The sequence below is a fragment of the Notolabrus celidotus genome, chromosome 20 (assembly GCF_009762535.1).
Source record: "Notolabrus celidotus isolate fNotCel1 chromosome 20, fNotCel1.pri, whole genome shotgun sequence".
NCBI lineage: Eukaryota > Metazoa > Chordata > Actinopteri > Labriformes > Labridae > Notolabrus > Notolabrus celidotus.
In genome coordinates this window covers 10,387,864-10,402,346 of record NC_048291.1, presented here as the reverse complement: position 1 = coordinate 10,402,346, position 14,483 = coordinate 10,387,864, and the positions used below count along the sequence as shown (strand labels likewise).

The following is a 14,483-nucleotide window of genomic DNA, read 5'->3' as shown; positions in this document are numbered from 1 at the left end:
ACTCCTAATTTTAGGGATAGTGAACAGTTAATTATCAAAAGCATTCCCCATATAGGTAGGCTAACTTTCTGCAGACCAGCTAAATGAAGCCACATTAAATCACTTTGAGGAACAGTGGGGGTCACAAGTCTTTGGTACCTGTATTTTGGGGGTAGCGGGCTGAAAAGTTTGGGGACCTCTGATCTGGGCCTACATATTTCGTTAAGTCTCTTTTTAAGTTAACCTTCGATCCACCCTGGTTTTTGTTTCTTAATACAGTTCATTCTTCATGTGTCATCTATATAGCATGTACCCATAATTGCTAGATATGTGAAGCTTTAAAAAATATATTTATAAAGAATGGTTTTTCAACTTGAGAGGAAGATCGCCTAGATTCTCCTGTCGGGTACTCATTTTTCCGATTTTCCCGACAACACCTGAATGGGCTATCACCGGATATGATGTCATTGCGGCCTCTTTCCTGCCTGACCGGGGACGTCGGTAGCTGCTGCTGCTGCCTGTCAACATCTGACAGCCCAGAAAGACATCTGTGTCCGGGGATTTTAACTGTTTAACTTTGTTTCTGACAGTTATCCACTCACTGTCCTCCACCATGCCCATGTACCAGGTAAAGCCCATCAGTGGGGGTGAAATAAAGACTGATTTACCAACGTGCATGTACAAGTTACCAAATATCCACGCGCAGCAAGGGAACAGCTGCACCTCTGAGCACGCGCTTCAGGTAACTGTTGACTAATTTCATTCCGACTAGGTTATTTTTATTTCTCATGTTTGGCATGCAACTTTCTCCTTGTTTATTTCCTTAAGTTCGTTTGGTTTGCCACGTATACAGACATGCTATTCCCGCGCCTCGTATTAGCATTAGCTGCACGAGAACAAGCTAGGGTGTTCTGACGGGTTTTGCTACTTCGTCGAAAAAAGGTATCTTAGCTCAAATCGATAATAGAGAATCAATTCAAACTATTTGTTTATGATAGTTTCTTTTAATATTTCGAACGGTGCAGGTGAAATATGTAAAGCTTGAAGGGAAGCATCTCGATAAATTAGGATCTCCCATCAAATGATGCTATTAGTTCAGAATCACCCTGTGTCACACAGCTACCCCCTTAGTTTGCATTTTCAGATTGTGGGGAGTATTTTACTATATAATACTTTATTATTTGGGAAGAAGCATGTCTCATTAGTCTACTAGTCACTGACAAATAGTGTTTTAAATGTTAAATAGCGCTTAGGAATGCATTTGTGCGCTTGCGCAGTGCACACCGCGATAGGGCGCACTATTCGGTGTAACACCGGTAAGCTTGTCAGTCGAATGAGTAGTTTCTCATCTGGCTGATGCAACAGTTACTAAATGACTCTGCATCATATATATACAAATTATTAAATGCTTGAAATTTTGAACATAATTTGATCAGTTTTGATTCTTTATTTCAAGCAGAAAAAAATATATAATTTAAAGAGCTTATCATGATGACATGACAGTACAAAGGAGACCCTGAATGCAGCAGCACAGGGGTGGAATGTTACTTATTCCCTCATGTATTTAATTTTAAGTACATGTAGTTTAAAGGGACATGTGCTTACCTGTTGTGTTTACATGTTATTCTGAAATTATCTATCGTCAAAGGTTTTTAGAGTTCTTATTGATGTCAGTTAGGGCGAGTCTGAAGAGAATAATGTAGAATAAAGTGAAAGCTGTGTAAGTGCTGCTGGGTTGTGCTTAAATAGTTAAAACTGTTAATTCCCATTTGTGGTTGAAGCCAAATTAAGCATTTCTCTCTTCCTCTCTAGAATGGCGAGGTGGACCCAGCAGTCAGGGCTCTGGAGGCCCGACAAGATGAAATCATGAGAAAACTGTACGAGCTGAAAGCAGCTGTGGAGGGCCTTGCAAAGACTGTGACCACGCCGGATGCAGACTTGGACCTGACAGTCAGCAGCAGCCTCTCCCCTCCTAGCTCCTCAACCTTCAAAGGGGTCACAGACCTGGATACAGTACTGGGCAAGGTAAGAAAGTGAGGAAATATTATGGAAAGCTTGTTAAGAAGGAGTCCTGGCCAAGACAGTGGCATAATTTATTTTACATCAAAGAAACAAATGATCATTTTGGAGTTTTCAGCAAATAAAAACAGTAAACTAATTTGTTTTTAGCATCAGACATGCGTGACCTGCTTTCTCTCTTTGGCAGCAGCTGTGTTAAGGTGTTAACCTGATAACACCCATCAGGCACCCAAGTACCTGTCATAACAAGTTAAAAAACGACTCCATGTGTTTGTTTTGGGGTTTGTCATGTAGAAAAATGTGGGTGTGTACAGACCAACCTGTTAGTGCAGATTGTATTTGCCTTCTTGTTGCAGAGAAATGTCACAACACTTTATTTGTTATTGATGCTGCTCCTCATCACCGCCCTTATCTCGTTCATGTCACCAGGACCTCGGTGCCCTTCGTGACATCGTCATCAACGCCAACCCCGCACAGCCCCCCCTGACCCTGCTGGTGCTCCACAGCCTGCTCTGTCAACGCTACCGGGTGCTCTCCACCATCCACGTCCACTCGTCGGTCAGCAGCGTGCCGACACAGCTCCTGTCCTGCCTTGGTCCACGCCATGCAGACAGCTACGCACGCCAATTGTTCCAACTGGGCTTCACTCTCATATGGAAAGATGGTGAGGCACAGTAGGAGGGGCAGATTGTGTGGGAATACCACAAATGGAGAAAGTGAAAGTGAGGATGAAGGGTTCTGGGGGAAAAAGCATTTACTCATGAGACATCTACGCAGCATATAAACCAGTTAACATGCTGGCCCCATGCAGTCATAACAAACAACATGCACGCTGTTTATTTTGGACATCAATTCTTGTGAAAGTATGGAGGTGGCCTGCTACTTGTGTTTCTAAGATTAGAGAACTAATTACAACACCTCTCAGTGTGCCGGGGTAATTAAAACAAACACTGTAATCACACATCAAAGTAGAGGCTGTGCTGTTTTACTGCCTGCAATAAAGAGGGGAAGCTTTAACTGGCATGTGAAGGGTTAAAAGGAGGAAAATTAGCCCCAAATATTAAAATAAACAGACATCCTGTGAAGTTAATGGCTTAAATGAAAAAAAAATTGCATCCTGCTCTTTCATTATAAGAAGTGCATCTCTGCTAATTCCCACATGCCTATTAGTGCACCTCACCAGAGGAACGAGAGACTGTTTGCTGCTTCTTACTGACAACACTCCAAGCTGCATCTGCTAAAATACATGTAGCCAGGGCGTAAAATTAACCTTTTACCTCATCTGCCATTGGCTAGTGACCTCCAAAAATGTATTTCACCGGCCAAATAAAAAAATCATGCCTTAGCTTTAGCTGTCTGTTCCTCTTCCTGATCATCTCCTGCCTCTTTGTTTATCCTTTTTGGTTTGTGGTGGCTTCACGCAGGGAAAATGTCACCACGTCTTCCTCGTAACGCTCTTCCCGCCGTGCTTCTTCAAGCAGAGGGAATGAGCAGAACTCCAGTAGCTGACGTCACGCCGTTCCCGACGTACCAAATCACAACACAAGTACAGCGCGCCACGTGGGTCAAAATACAGTCGGCACAAATGGTCGAAAGTATAAAAACAAAACTTCACATGCAATACAAAATATTCCATCGGCTACTGGTGGGTGTGTGTTTTTGTTTTACACGCCAAACCTGCCGTTGGCGCTTGGCGGATGTTAATTTTACGCCCTGCATGTAGCTGATCTGAATATCCTGTTATGTAGCACTGTTTTAATTTACTTTTGGAAATCGCTGCGAAATTACAGATCTCGGTGACATCATAGCTATCCAACACCTGCCAAAACTTTTTCTTAAAAGCGATGTTGTGTTGTCAGTTGGCAGCAAAGTGATCGCTCACTGTGGTTTAATCCTAATCAGCAGGTGTGTTTAGGTTCTGAGCAACACGGAAAGAAATGATTATGCCAATTATTAGTAGGGAGTAGGCCTTGCATTTCCTGTTTGTGTTGCACAGGTGTGTTCTAGGCCATTTATGAGAAGACATTTGAAGCTAGTTTGTATAGAAGTTTGAACACACTGGGTTAAAAGAGCTCAAAGTTATAGACAGAAATGTCAAAAATGTTACAACTGTCCCCGGTCTCCCCTACCATTGCATTTATGGCTCTGACTGTGTACTAACCTCACTAAAATCAAGGATCTCATTGAACATATCAGACAACGAGGGTGCATGGTTCAGAGAGACGAGTCATTTTTTCTGCACTCTGTTCTCCTTCCTGCACTGTGCGCTTCTCCGTCTCTAAGTGGGTTCTCCACATCCATCGCGGCCCGGATCATTTCTCCTGCGTGCTGCTTTATTCCCACATCCAAGTAATGATCTTTATAATCCGGATCAAGTACAGTCGCAATGAAGTGCAGAGGATCCGAATAGATCTCAGCGAAACGTGTGCTGACAGACTCTAAGAGTGTACTTTTCATTGTTTTCACTCCGTGGTAAGATAAAGTCTTTCAATCGAAAACCAAAAATGCACTTTTGGGCCAGTTTCGGCAGATACATTTTGGTAGCTGAATTTTCGGTGCATCCCTAATCCCTAGGCCTATAATGTCCTCCAACTCCCTTCAATTCACTTGTACAGCTCATTACAGTTTCATAAATGTCTGTCACGTTGTCATGTCGCAAAATCTGCAACTCCAGCCTCTTTTATCCTCTGAAGAACCAAGCTTAGCAACTTTTATTCCAGTGTTAAAAAAAACAAAACATTTTGTTGACAAATATCCCTTTTTTGGGGTGCCCATTAAGCTCAGTTGGTAGAGCAGGCGCCCCATGTACAGAGACTATAATTGTTATCACACTGGTTGTAGGATCATCCACCTCTCTTTCTCCACATTTCCTGTTTCTCTCAAACTTTCCTGTAAAACAAGGCGGATAAAAGAACAAGGATCCCTTTTTCAGAACCATGTACTGATTATTTATCAATAATAAGCATGTTGACATGATCTGAATGTTGTAACTGCTTGTTTCTCTCATTTAAGATAACTTAAACTTTTCTCTTTCACAGTCCCCAAACTGGAGATGAAGTTCAGCGTCCAGAACATGTGCCCCATCGAGGGTGAAGCCAACGTAGCACGCTTCATATTCAAGCTGCTGGCCCCGTATCCCAGCGACCCTGTGCTCGCCACATTGGTGGACAACTGGGTCGACACGGCTTTCTTCCAGCTAGCAGAAGGCAGCACTAAGGAGCGGGCCGCCGTCTTGAGGGCCCTCAACTCCGCTCTGGGTCGCAACCCCTGGCTGGCTGGGTCCGAGTTCTCCCTCGCGGACGTCGCCTGCTACTGCTGCGTGTTACAAAGTGGGTCAGCCTCCTCAGCTCCTGCTAATGTCCAGCGCTGGATTAAGTCCTGTGAGAACCTGGGACACTTTGGTCCTGCCAAACTGTTCCTAAAGTGACCTGGGCTGAACCAGGACTAAACAAAGTGAGAGAAGGGCATTAGAATATTAAATATGTTAGCCTTGTCTGGAACAGCTTCTAATGCTTCCCTCCTGACTGTAGTGAGTTATCAAACTGACAGAGACTCAGCTGAAGCAGAACGGTTGACGGTTGAAGTATTTGTCTCTTCCATGCTGCTTTTATATAACAAAGAGATTCTAATATTACCTTTATTTTGAAAGGGAGGAAGCATAAGACGACTGGAAAGACAAGGGCTCAGTGAGGGATTCAATCAAAGTACTGACAAAGTTATCTAACACACACTGTATACCTTCCACCCACTTTGTGCCTAACATGATCCTGTTCTGTGTGTGTGTGTGAGTATATGTGAGGTAAAGGGTATTACTAGGTGTTTTCAGAGGTAATACTTTGTACCATTTCTTTTTCTGAACTCATTAAAACTAAAACTTTGGATCAAACTTTGAACTGATGTTTGTTTGAGCCTACTTTCCTCATGAAACCCTAATGTTAACTGAAGTACACATATGCGTCCAACAGGTGGCAGAATTTCCTTTGATAAGTTTGGATTCAGTCGCTCCAGTCAGTCTCATTACGCACCGCATCACAACCTAAGAGGTGTGGAAAACACCCGACACATGCTTCTACTTTTATTAATTTAGACAGGACCTCATGATGGAAAAAATTCTGCTCAACTTGGCTTGCCTGTCTCTGCAGAGAGCAGCCAATAAACACAGAGGAAGTGATGTGTTATTTACAGATCAGCCAAGAATATTACCAGTTGGGTTTATATTTTTAAACCAGACCTCCATGTTCATGTTTATCCAACAGATGTGCTGATATGGTGTCAGGCAACAAGAAATGCCAGCAGATATTTGCCACATGTTTGACGGATAAAAAGAGGATCCATTGAAATTGGTAAGGGCCACACTTGGAAGTCGCATTACTTCAATAGGTTTAGGTTTGCACTAGGGCTGTCGAAATTGACACGATAATAACAATTCAAATTCTCCTTAACGCCACTAATTTATTTGACGCGTGATTAATGCGTGCATGTTCTGTGTATGATCCTCAGCCCGCCCAGTAGCTTGGGAAATCAGGGATCGACACAGCAGTAACATAACATTGTGGATGACGAGAAGTAATGAATATAGAGGGTGTTTAGAATGGCAAGTTCAGCTTTAAAGCACTGCCAGATGGTTCTCTGGACAAGACCAAAGTTATCTGCATTTACTGTTGATATGAATTCAGTTCTTTAAGGTTCTTTCTTCCCTTTAAGGTACATTTAGAACAGATAAAAAATGTGCGATCAATTTGAGATTAATCGCCAGTTAACTATGGGAAATCATACGATTAATTGCGATTAAATATTTGAATCGATTGACAGCCCTAGTTTGCACCTTGCATCAACTTCTGGCCGTGAGAATTGAAGCCAATGCGAAAGTGTTACAAACTGCAGTTTCCCGAGGGTCCCCTTGAGGCTGGCTCCAGAAGTACCGGAAACCACATACACCAATTCCAAAAAGCCGATCTTTACTTCAGAAATAAGCACGTTTACAGCCTGGTATAAAAAATGAGTTTAGTCGTGATAACTAATTTCTCGATCTGCACACGCTGTAAGGGAGATTAATTTTTTCATAATGCGGCAATTTTGAAGGTATTAAAGATATTAGAGTTTTCCATTATGAGAGGCACAGCTGACTTGATTGACAGGTGGGAACACTGCAGCTGTTGGCTAGGAGGCTCAAAGCCCACCTCTTTACCTCACACTAGTGCAACAGAAGTTAGGTTGACATTCAGCATATCCAATATGGCTCCTGCCGACGATTGGCTTCAAAACAGCGCTTCAGAAACAGATAGGTGACATCACGGTAACTACGTCCATTATTTATACACTATGCTTTACAACCGTCATCTGTACATGCCGTGACTTCTTTTTGAAAAGAAATCTCATCCAGTGTTCTCTTTACAATCACATCCATCCCACACTGTCAACATTTGCTTTTCAAATAGTGTGCCTACCTCCCTCAGCTGTTAGACATTTTATATTACACTGTAAAAGAAATCAGTGGTGTTACCGAGCGCTCTGTTTGTTTTTGTAGGAGATAAGCATCACTAATGATTAAAATCTGTGTAACAACCACTTAAGAACTTCTGAAAGTGGCTTTAATGACTAAATGAATGAAAATCGCTCATTACCGTAATAATGTGTATTATGTACATTTTTTTAAATGAACTCTTTTTTTATAGTTTATTTGATAGGAACGATTTTAATATCAGCTACTACAACTTCCACCTTACAAACAAGCTGTAGTAGCCATTGCTAGTTTCCAACGCCTGTCTCTAGTTTGGCTTTTTAGTATGTTAACAAAAAAAGAAACATATCAGGATTGCATAAAATTGCATCTACGTACAATAACATACATGATCAAAAATAAATAAAGAAGAGGAGAGGGTGAATATTTACATCAAGGTTATATACAATCACAACAGAGTGTTGTAGGTCATAGAATATTTAAAAACGCTCACATCTCTGATTTTGCTTAAGCCAAAAAAATCTTAATATCTTGTTTTAATTTGATTTTGTTGCCACGTCTTAAAGCTTTTGGAAAAAATTGACTGCCCCATGGAGGCCTTCAACTTGCAGTTTTTTCTGATGCCTGATTAAAAATATTTCAAAAACAGGTATAAGAATTCTTTTGAATTTTCAAAAAAATCAAGGTACTGTAGAAATGGGATTATTTAGCAGCCACATTCTTGATTGAAGCGCTCCCTTGCTCACCCCTCCTGTAGGTGAAGTTCCAGAAGTGATGGTGGCCCTTGAGGACAAGAAGCTCCTGTGATGCATGATACGTATGATCCTCCATTTGTTAAGTTTGTACCATCAAATACGTCTATCTTTACAAATTCTTTCACACACAATAAAGACACTTCTTCGTCTTCCAACCAGTGCATTTCCGGAGGCCACATACTACAACACAAAAACACATGCTTTATATGAAGGGGATCCAACCTACAAGATTTTACCACGGGAACTACCAACCAATCATCATGCTGCTTTCAAACTTTAAATCATTGCAGCAGTGTCTGTAATTGGTTCATCAGATGTTCACCCTACATCCTTCCTTCAACACCACCTCCACCAGTGTCTGGGCTCCAGTGAATATGGTTTTCCTATCCTACAGTTAGCTTCATCTCCCCTTTAAAGACATGAAGACATCATGATGTGTTCAAAGACATTTCACTTTTAACACCCCTTTTGAAATCTTGTAAAAATACACAGGTGTTTTCTGCAGGAATCTTCAAGCAACACACACTCAGTGTTCTTTCTCTGCGATCACTTGGTCAAAGCTGTTCTCTCTCTCTCCTTCTTCCCCTGCTGCTGTAGACAAGTCAAAGGAAAACCGACAACTAGAATTCATACATAAAAAATCACACATGATGATGTCGGAAAGAAGAAAAAGCAAATCCCAGGGCCTCCTGTCCTCCCCTGGGGTTTGGTTTTGCATCTTCGGAAATGTCATGTTGTCGACAGCTCGGGTCTGGACAGAGCCCGTGTGCGAGAGTGTGATTGTACGCTCTGACAGCCTCCTGTTGGTCTCCAGGCAGCTGCCTGACAAGACTGACGTGTGGACACATGGCAGGGGAAAACACTCGGGACTCTGCAGGACTGGAATTTTGCCTTTTGTGTGCTCGGGAGTCTTCCTCACACCAGAACAAAAGCTTCTTTGAAACTGATGAGTGTGTCTCTGCAGCATGTTAATGAAGGAAAACCATCCTCTCACTAATCTCATTACGTTTAATCTGAAATCATGAGACGTGCACTGCAATAAGGCTCTTTCCATGTGTCTTTATATATGATATAAAACATACAGACAGACGTGTTCTCACAGATCAGTCATAGAAAAAGGTTCTAGCTAAACCGAGACAACCACTTCACTTTCACCCTGTAGCTACTTCATATCACAACAACAGCACAGATTGACGAATGCTTTGTCAGTTTTTCCGTCTGTGAATGTCACTGTTCATGATTGTCATTTTTTTCCCCATCAGGCCATTCAGCAGTGTGACATGTATGATATCAAAACAGGTAAGGGACTGTTTGTAAAAAAAGACAAGACACATCTGGGCTGAATTGTCCAAAATGATATTACACTCAGGGTTTCTCTTTCATGATTTTTTAGCACAATATGGTTTGATTCTACGTCGTTTAAAAAGGCAGACAAAGACAGAGTCACAGAATGTTCAGTCAGTGTCCAAAGTGCACACTTTGCTGTTGTATCTCAAAAGCTGAATGCGTTCAAAGTAGTCATCAGTCAGAAAGTTTCTCTGTGAGGTGACTAGGTTTCCTTTCTGACTGAAGAGACGCTGCACGGGGGCGGTGGAGGGCAGCGTGGTGTTGTATTTGAGGAAGAGCTGCTTCACTCTTGGGAAGTCCTGAAGGCACTCTAGGCTCTTCCCCTTTCCTTCGAGGTACTTTTGAATCTCCGCCATCACCCCCCGCTGCTGCATCTGAATGGCAGGCTTCACAGGCCCGTAGCTGAAGAAGTCGTCCTCTGATTCGATCGCTGACAAGTTCCGGCTGGTGTTCGCCACGGTGATGATGCAGGGGTCCATCTGCGAGGCCTCTGTAGCCAGCAGGGAGCACATCTCATCCCTCTCTGAGGCAGCCATCCACCACAAACGAAACTGGGGGGTCGTCGCTGTTGCAATTTTCGCCTCTGTGCTGGTGAACAGCTCCTGGAACCGCACATCAATGGCCATAACGATGGTATTGATGACATCAGCAAAGTAATTGGCATTGTCTTTTTGCTCATTTAACTTATTCTTCAGACTGAGTATGGTGGGGATGACCAGACCCAGGTAACATTTCTGCTCTGCTTGGAAAAGTTCAAGTGCAAAAGCAAGCGGGTGGAACACAGTCACATACTCCTTCAGGAAGGCCATCTCCTCCGGCTGCAAGCGAGGCACCTCCAGGCGAGCGCACAGCTCCGTCAGCTCACGCTCACTGAGAGAGATGACCTTCTGCACGGCACAGTACTCCACATTCCAGCGTATGACAGTCGGGACACAGAGGGGCATCTTTCCTATGTCCTCTGCCGTGTCCATGCCCACCTGGAGATGGTGACATTTGCTCCATATGGTGTAAACCTTTGCCATTGTGCTGTAATGTAGCTGACACATTGGCCCCTGTGACACCGCCTGCCGGAAGTCCTCAGTCACAATCAGCTCCAGGGTGTGTGACGCACAGCGCTGCACAGTGGGCAGAAACAGCAACATGTCCTGCTCCGGCTCACCCTCCAGGACAGCGCCCACATTCTCATAGAAGCCGATGTCATCATCACTTCCCTTGATGTCTGATGCAAACTCTTTGAACACGCTCATAAAGGGGCTGCCGTTGTCAGTCACTGTAGTCTGAACTTTACTTTCAATATTGTATGCAACATGTATGTCATGTATCCGCCCAGCGATGCTGTCATACGTGATCCTGCCCTGCAGCCGTGCAAACCCCACAGCAGCAGACTTCCTCTCCAGAGAAGTTGGATCAATCCAGTGGCAGGTCATCCCAAAGAAGCTCCTGTTGTTGGCCGTCCAGATGTCAGCTGTGGTGCACACGTACTGGATGCTGCTCAGTTTGGCCATCAGATCCTCCCGCATCCTGGAGAAACCCTGGTCCACTTTAGTAAACAGAGTCACCCTGTCCATGGACTTTAGCCCCTCAGTTAAACCTGCAATCAACTTCTTGAAGCCAGGCTGCTCAAGCAGATAAAATGACTGACAGTCCTCCACGATGAAATCAAAAATGAGATCATCAGTCTTTGTTTGGGTCATGCATTTGGCCATGATTTCTGCTTTAAGTTTTTTAAGCTGCAGGTGCCTGCTCTCTTCTCCATTTTGCTCATCTCTCCTCCTCCCTCTCTTGGCATCAGGCCTGGCATCACAGCCCAAATGTGTTCTCTGAAACAGAGCAGCAACAAGCTTTTTATTTGTTGTGGGTGTAAATTATTCCAGAGTGTACATAAGTTTGAAAACTTCACATTTATAGACAAACTAAAGATGGTTGTTTTGATAGAGTTTTTTTTTTCCCAGCCTGGTTAAAGTTAAAGAGCCTGCAGCGCCATGAGTCTGTTATCAGCATGCAGCTGCAGTGTAACGTTACTTATCACCAGGGTATCTGTTCATTCATTAACTCTTCCAAACATTAACCTGGCTCTTCAAAGGCAGCATTGCAGGGAAATTACTCTCTGTAACTTACGTCTAAATGCTTCTTTAGGTTTGATGTGGATGTTTTCGACGTGGACAGCAGATTAACCCTCGGCAGACATAGATTACACTGGACGATGATATTTTTTCCTTGATCTGCCTTGTACGTGAAATGGTGGCGATAACGCCAAGTGTGCATTGCCGATTTGCTCTCACCGTAGCTGTCCTGAGCGTCCGCATCCATAACGGACGCCATTTCTACTGTTAAAGCCGAAATCGTAGTAATCGTGATTACACGTAAAGTAACGATGGCGGAGGATATATCCTCATGAAAAGGGGGCCGGCCTTTGTTCAGAAGGAGCACAAGAAATAAACAATGAGCAGACAGCTTCGTCACTGAATGCCTTCACACATGCGCAAAGTTACAGTCTGTGGAGTCAACACAGCAGGCAGACTGGAGCAGAGTAGCGCGCATTACGCATGGACTTTGCACTCATGGGCACCCGTACTCTCACGTCACTGTCTATTGCTTGTGTGTTTTACTCTCATTCGTGGTAGTACTTTTACCAGTATCTCCTTTTCATCCAGTGTTTCTGTGAAATGTCGCCTCCTAAAGGGCCGTGAGGGTAAAATATCACAAGCCTTACATTTATAGACTGTCTGATTCAATGAAACACTCACAGACAGTGATGGACAAAGTACACAACTTCATTACTTCAGTCAGAGTATAGATACTCCAGGTCAAATATTACTCCAATACAAGTGAAAGTTGCTCTGTCAGATTTTTACTTGAGTTAAAGTACTGGAGTACTTGCCTTTACAAATACTGAAGTATTCAAAGTACTTCTTAAAAAATCTCAAAATGCTGTATTATCACAAAGCCCGAGTGCAGTCAAGAATACATACAGGAATACATTCTGTTACATTATGTTTATTTAGAAACCATGACTTGAAATCTCTAAAACTATACCATGGAATAAAAACAGACACTAAGTTACTCCAAGCACAGACAACTTAGTTTGAAATGTTCATCTGGAATGAAACAAACGTTACGTAGCTCGACACGCTTTCTCAGGTTGGACAGTGAAATTTTGTATGTTTGGTCAGAGTGGGAAACAAGGTGAACATTTCAAATGATGCCAAACATTCTTCATTTCAAAAACCTTCAACATGGGCTGAAGATATGGCTGGAGGTGCTCAGGTGGAGAATTATAGCCATCATTATCATCTCTAAATGAACTGCATGATCTGAATGAAATTAGTTCTGTGTTTGATATACAGGTACGGCTAAACCATTGAGACAAACAAAACTACACAAACACATTTTACTGTCTTTGGGATCAGATTTCAGAAAAGAGAAGGAAATTCATGAGCTGACTTCAAAGCAAAAGTAGTGAGTAACTACAGCATTGGTAGAAATGTAGTGGAGTAAAAAGTACAATAATTGTCTTCTGAATGTAGTGGAGTAAAAGTAATACATTTTCCCAAAACATAATATTCAAGTAAAGTACAGATACTCAAAAAATGTACTTAAGTACAGTACAAGTAAATTTACTTTGTTATTGTCCACCACTGAGTCTGTTACATCAGAGCAGAGCCAAAGACAGGTGCATCAGTTTGTCTTCACTTTACATGATCTATTGTGGCTAGTTTTTATTTTTCATTCAGATGAAAAATCAGCTGTACGATTAATCAATTTCTTGCATGCTTTGACTTAGTGTGGCTGGAAGTGTCGCTTCACTAGGAGCATGCACCTGGCACAACATTGTCTCAAGACTTAAAATGTTTAGATAGCATTTTAAGACCTTTACTTTAATAGGCTAGTGATACCTCACTTTTAGGCCTTAGTTGTATTGTGTGCACAATACAACTAAAGCCAGACACCTGTTTCTATGCTCTCCTTTATTCTGCGTTTATCATTTCTGCAATTCACCTGTCACTCACCTCTGACACAAGGTAGGTTGGAGGACCCAGAAGCAGACACACACACATGTAGGAGCTACAAAAGAACTACAAAGACGATAAATACAGCTTACTAGTTGCACAAAAAATAGCTGTGACGTTCTGGCAGCATCCAACCTATATAACCTTCTGACTACTGATCTGCCTCAGCTGTGAACTCAGCAGGAGCCTGATGGCGACAGAGCACACAGGTGTGCTGCTCCTGTGGCCACTGAGATGGGAGAGAAGAAAGAACCAAAACAAACAGGCATAATATACTCATAAGGAATACAAACTAAATGAAACAAGAGTCCAACATTCACAGAAGAGTGGTCGTGACAGCCTCAGTCAATCAGCTCTGACATGACTAGGGAGCCAGACTTCTAACCAGGACACAAAGATTTCACATCACACTGTTTGAGCCTCACTACACTGGCTGCTATCGCATAAACTGAGAATTGATTTTAAGATACTTTTAAAGCACTGCACAACTCAGCCCTGATTTGCAGCTCAGAACATTTGACCTCATACATCCCAAAACAGCCAGAACCTCTACTAAAGGTGGCCGCTTCTTCTCTGCTCCTAAACTCTGGAAAAGTCTCCTCTGACAATAAATCAGCTGAATCTGTTGACTGGTTTAAAAAACTTTTGAAAGCTCACTTTTTGAAATGGTCTTTCAGATAATCTGACACATTTTATCTCTACATGTTTGACTGAATCTATGTGCCCTCTTTTTTTAGATGTAGCCCACTGACACTCCTTTGGAGTGCATATCCCCCTTGTTTGTTATTTTTTATTTTCAGTTCATTTTTATTATTCTTAATAATTTAAAAAGTGATGTTGAAACTAGGCATTTGGTGCTCAAATAATCTGTGTAGGCTTGTGGTCAAATAAAATTGACTGCATTCAACAACC

General features: G+C 42.5%; 2 protein-coding genes across 6 annotated transcripts; one reads left to right on the top strand and one right to left on the bottom strand.

The window, feature by feature from the left end:
- Window positions 1-441: 441 nt before the first annotated feature.
- On the top strand, window positions 442-5,891 carry aimp2 (aminoacyl tRNA synthetase complex interacting multifunctional protein 2). 2 transcript variants are annotated; one of them, XM_034712125.1, is made up of 4 exons: window positions 442-607; window positions 1,792-2,004; window positions 2,428-2,662; window positions 5,037-5,891. In XM_034712125.1, exons 1-4 carry the CDS (start codon window positions 593-595, stop codon window positions 5,423-5,425), a joined length of 852 nt encoding a protein of 283 aa, XP_034568016.1. In that variant the 5' UTR covers window positions 442-592; the 3' UTR covers window positions 5,426-5,891. The 2 variants fall into 2 exon arrangements, with proteins under 2 accessions (XP_034568016.1, XP_034568015.1); XM_034712124.1 differs by having other exon boundaries at window positions 442-721.
- A 3,362-nt stretch (window positions 5,892-9,253) lies between these two features.
- On the bottom strand, window positions 9,254-13,716 carry zgc:161969 (uncharacterized protein LOC569044 homolog). 4 transcript variants are annotated; one of them, XM_034712121.1, is made up of 2 exons: window positions 13,572-13,716; window positions 9,254-11,381 (listed from the first exon to the last, which is right to left on the bottom strand). In XM_034712121.1, exons 1-2 carry the CDS (start codon window positions 13,617-13,619, stop codon window positions 9,669-9,671), a joined length of 1,761 nt encoding a protein of 586 aa, XP_034568012.1. In that variant the 5' UTR covers window positions 13,620-13,716; the 3' UTR covers window positions 9,254-9,668. The 4 variants fall into 4 exon arrangements, with proteins under 4 accessions (XP_034568012.1, XP_034568014.1, XP_034568013.1 ...); XM_034712123.1 differs by having other exon boundaries at window positions 13,561-13,672; XM_034712122.1 differs by lacking the exon at window positions 13,572-13,716 and adding an exon at window positions 11,844-11,962.
- Window positions 13,717-14,483: the final 767 nt, after the last annotated feature.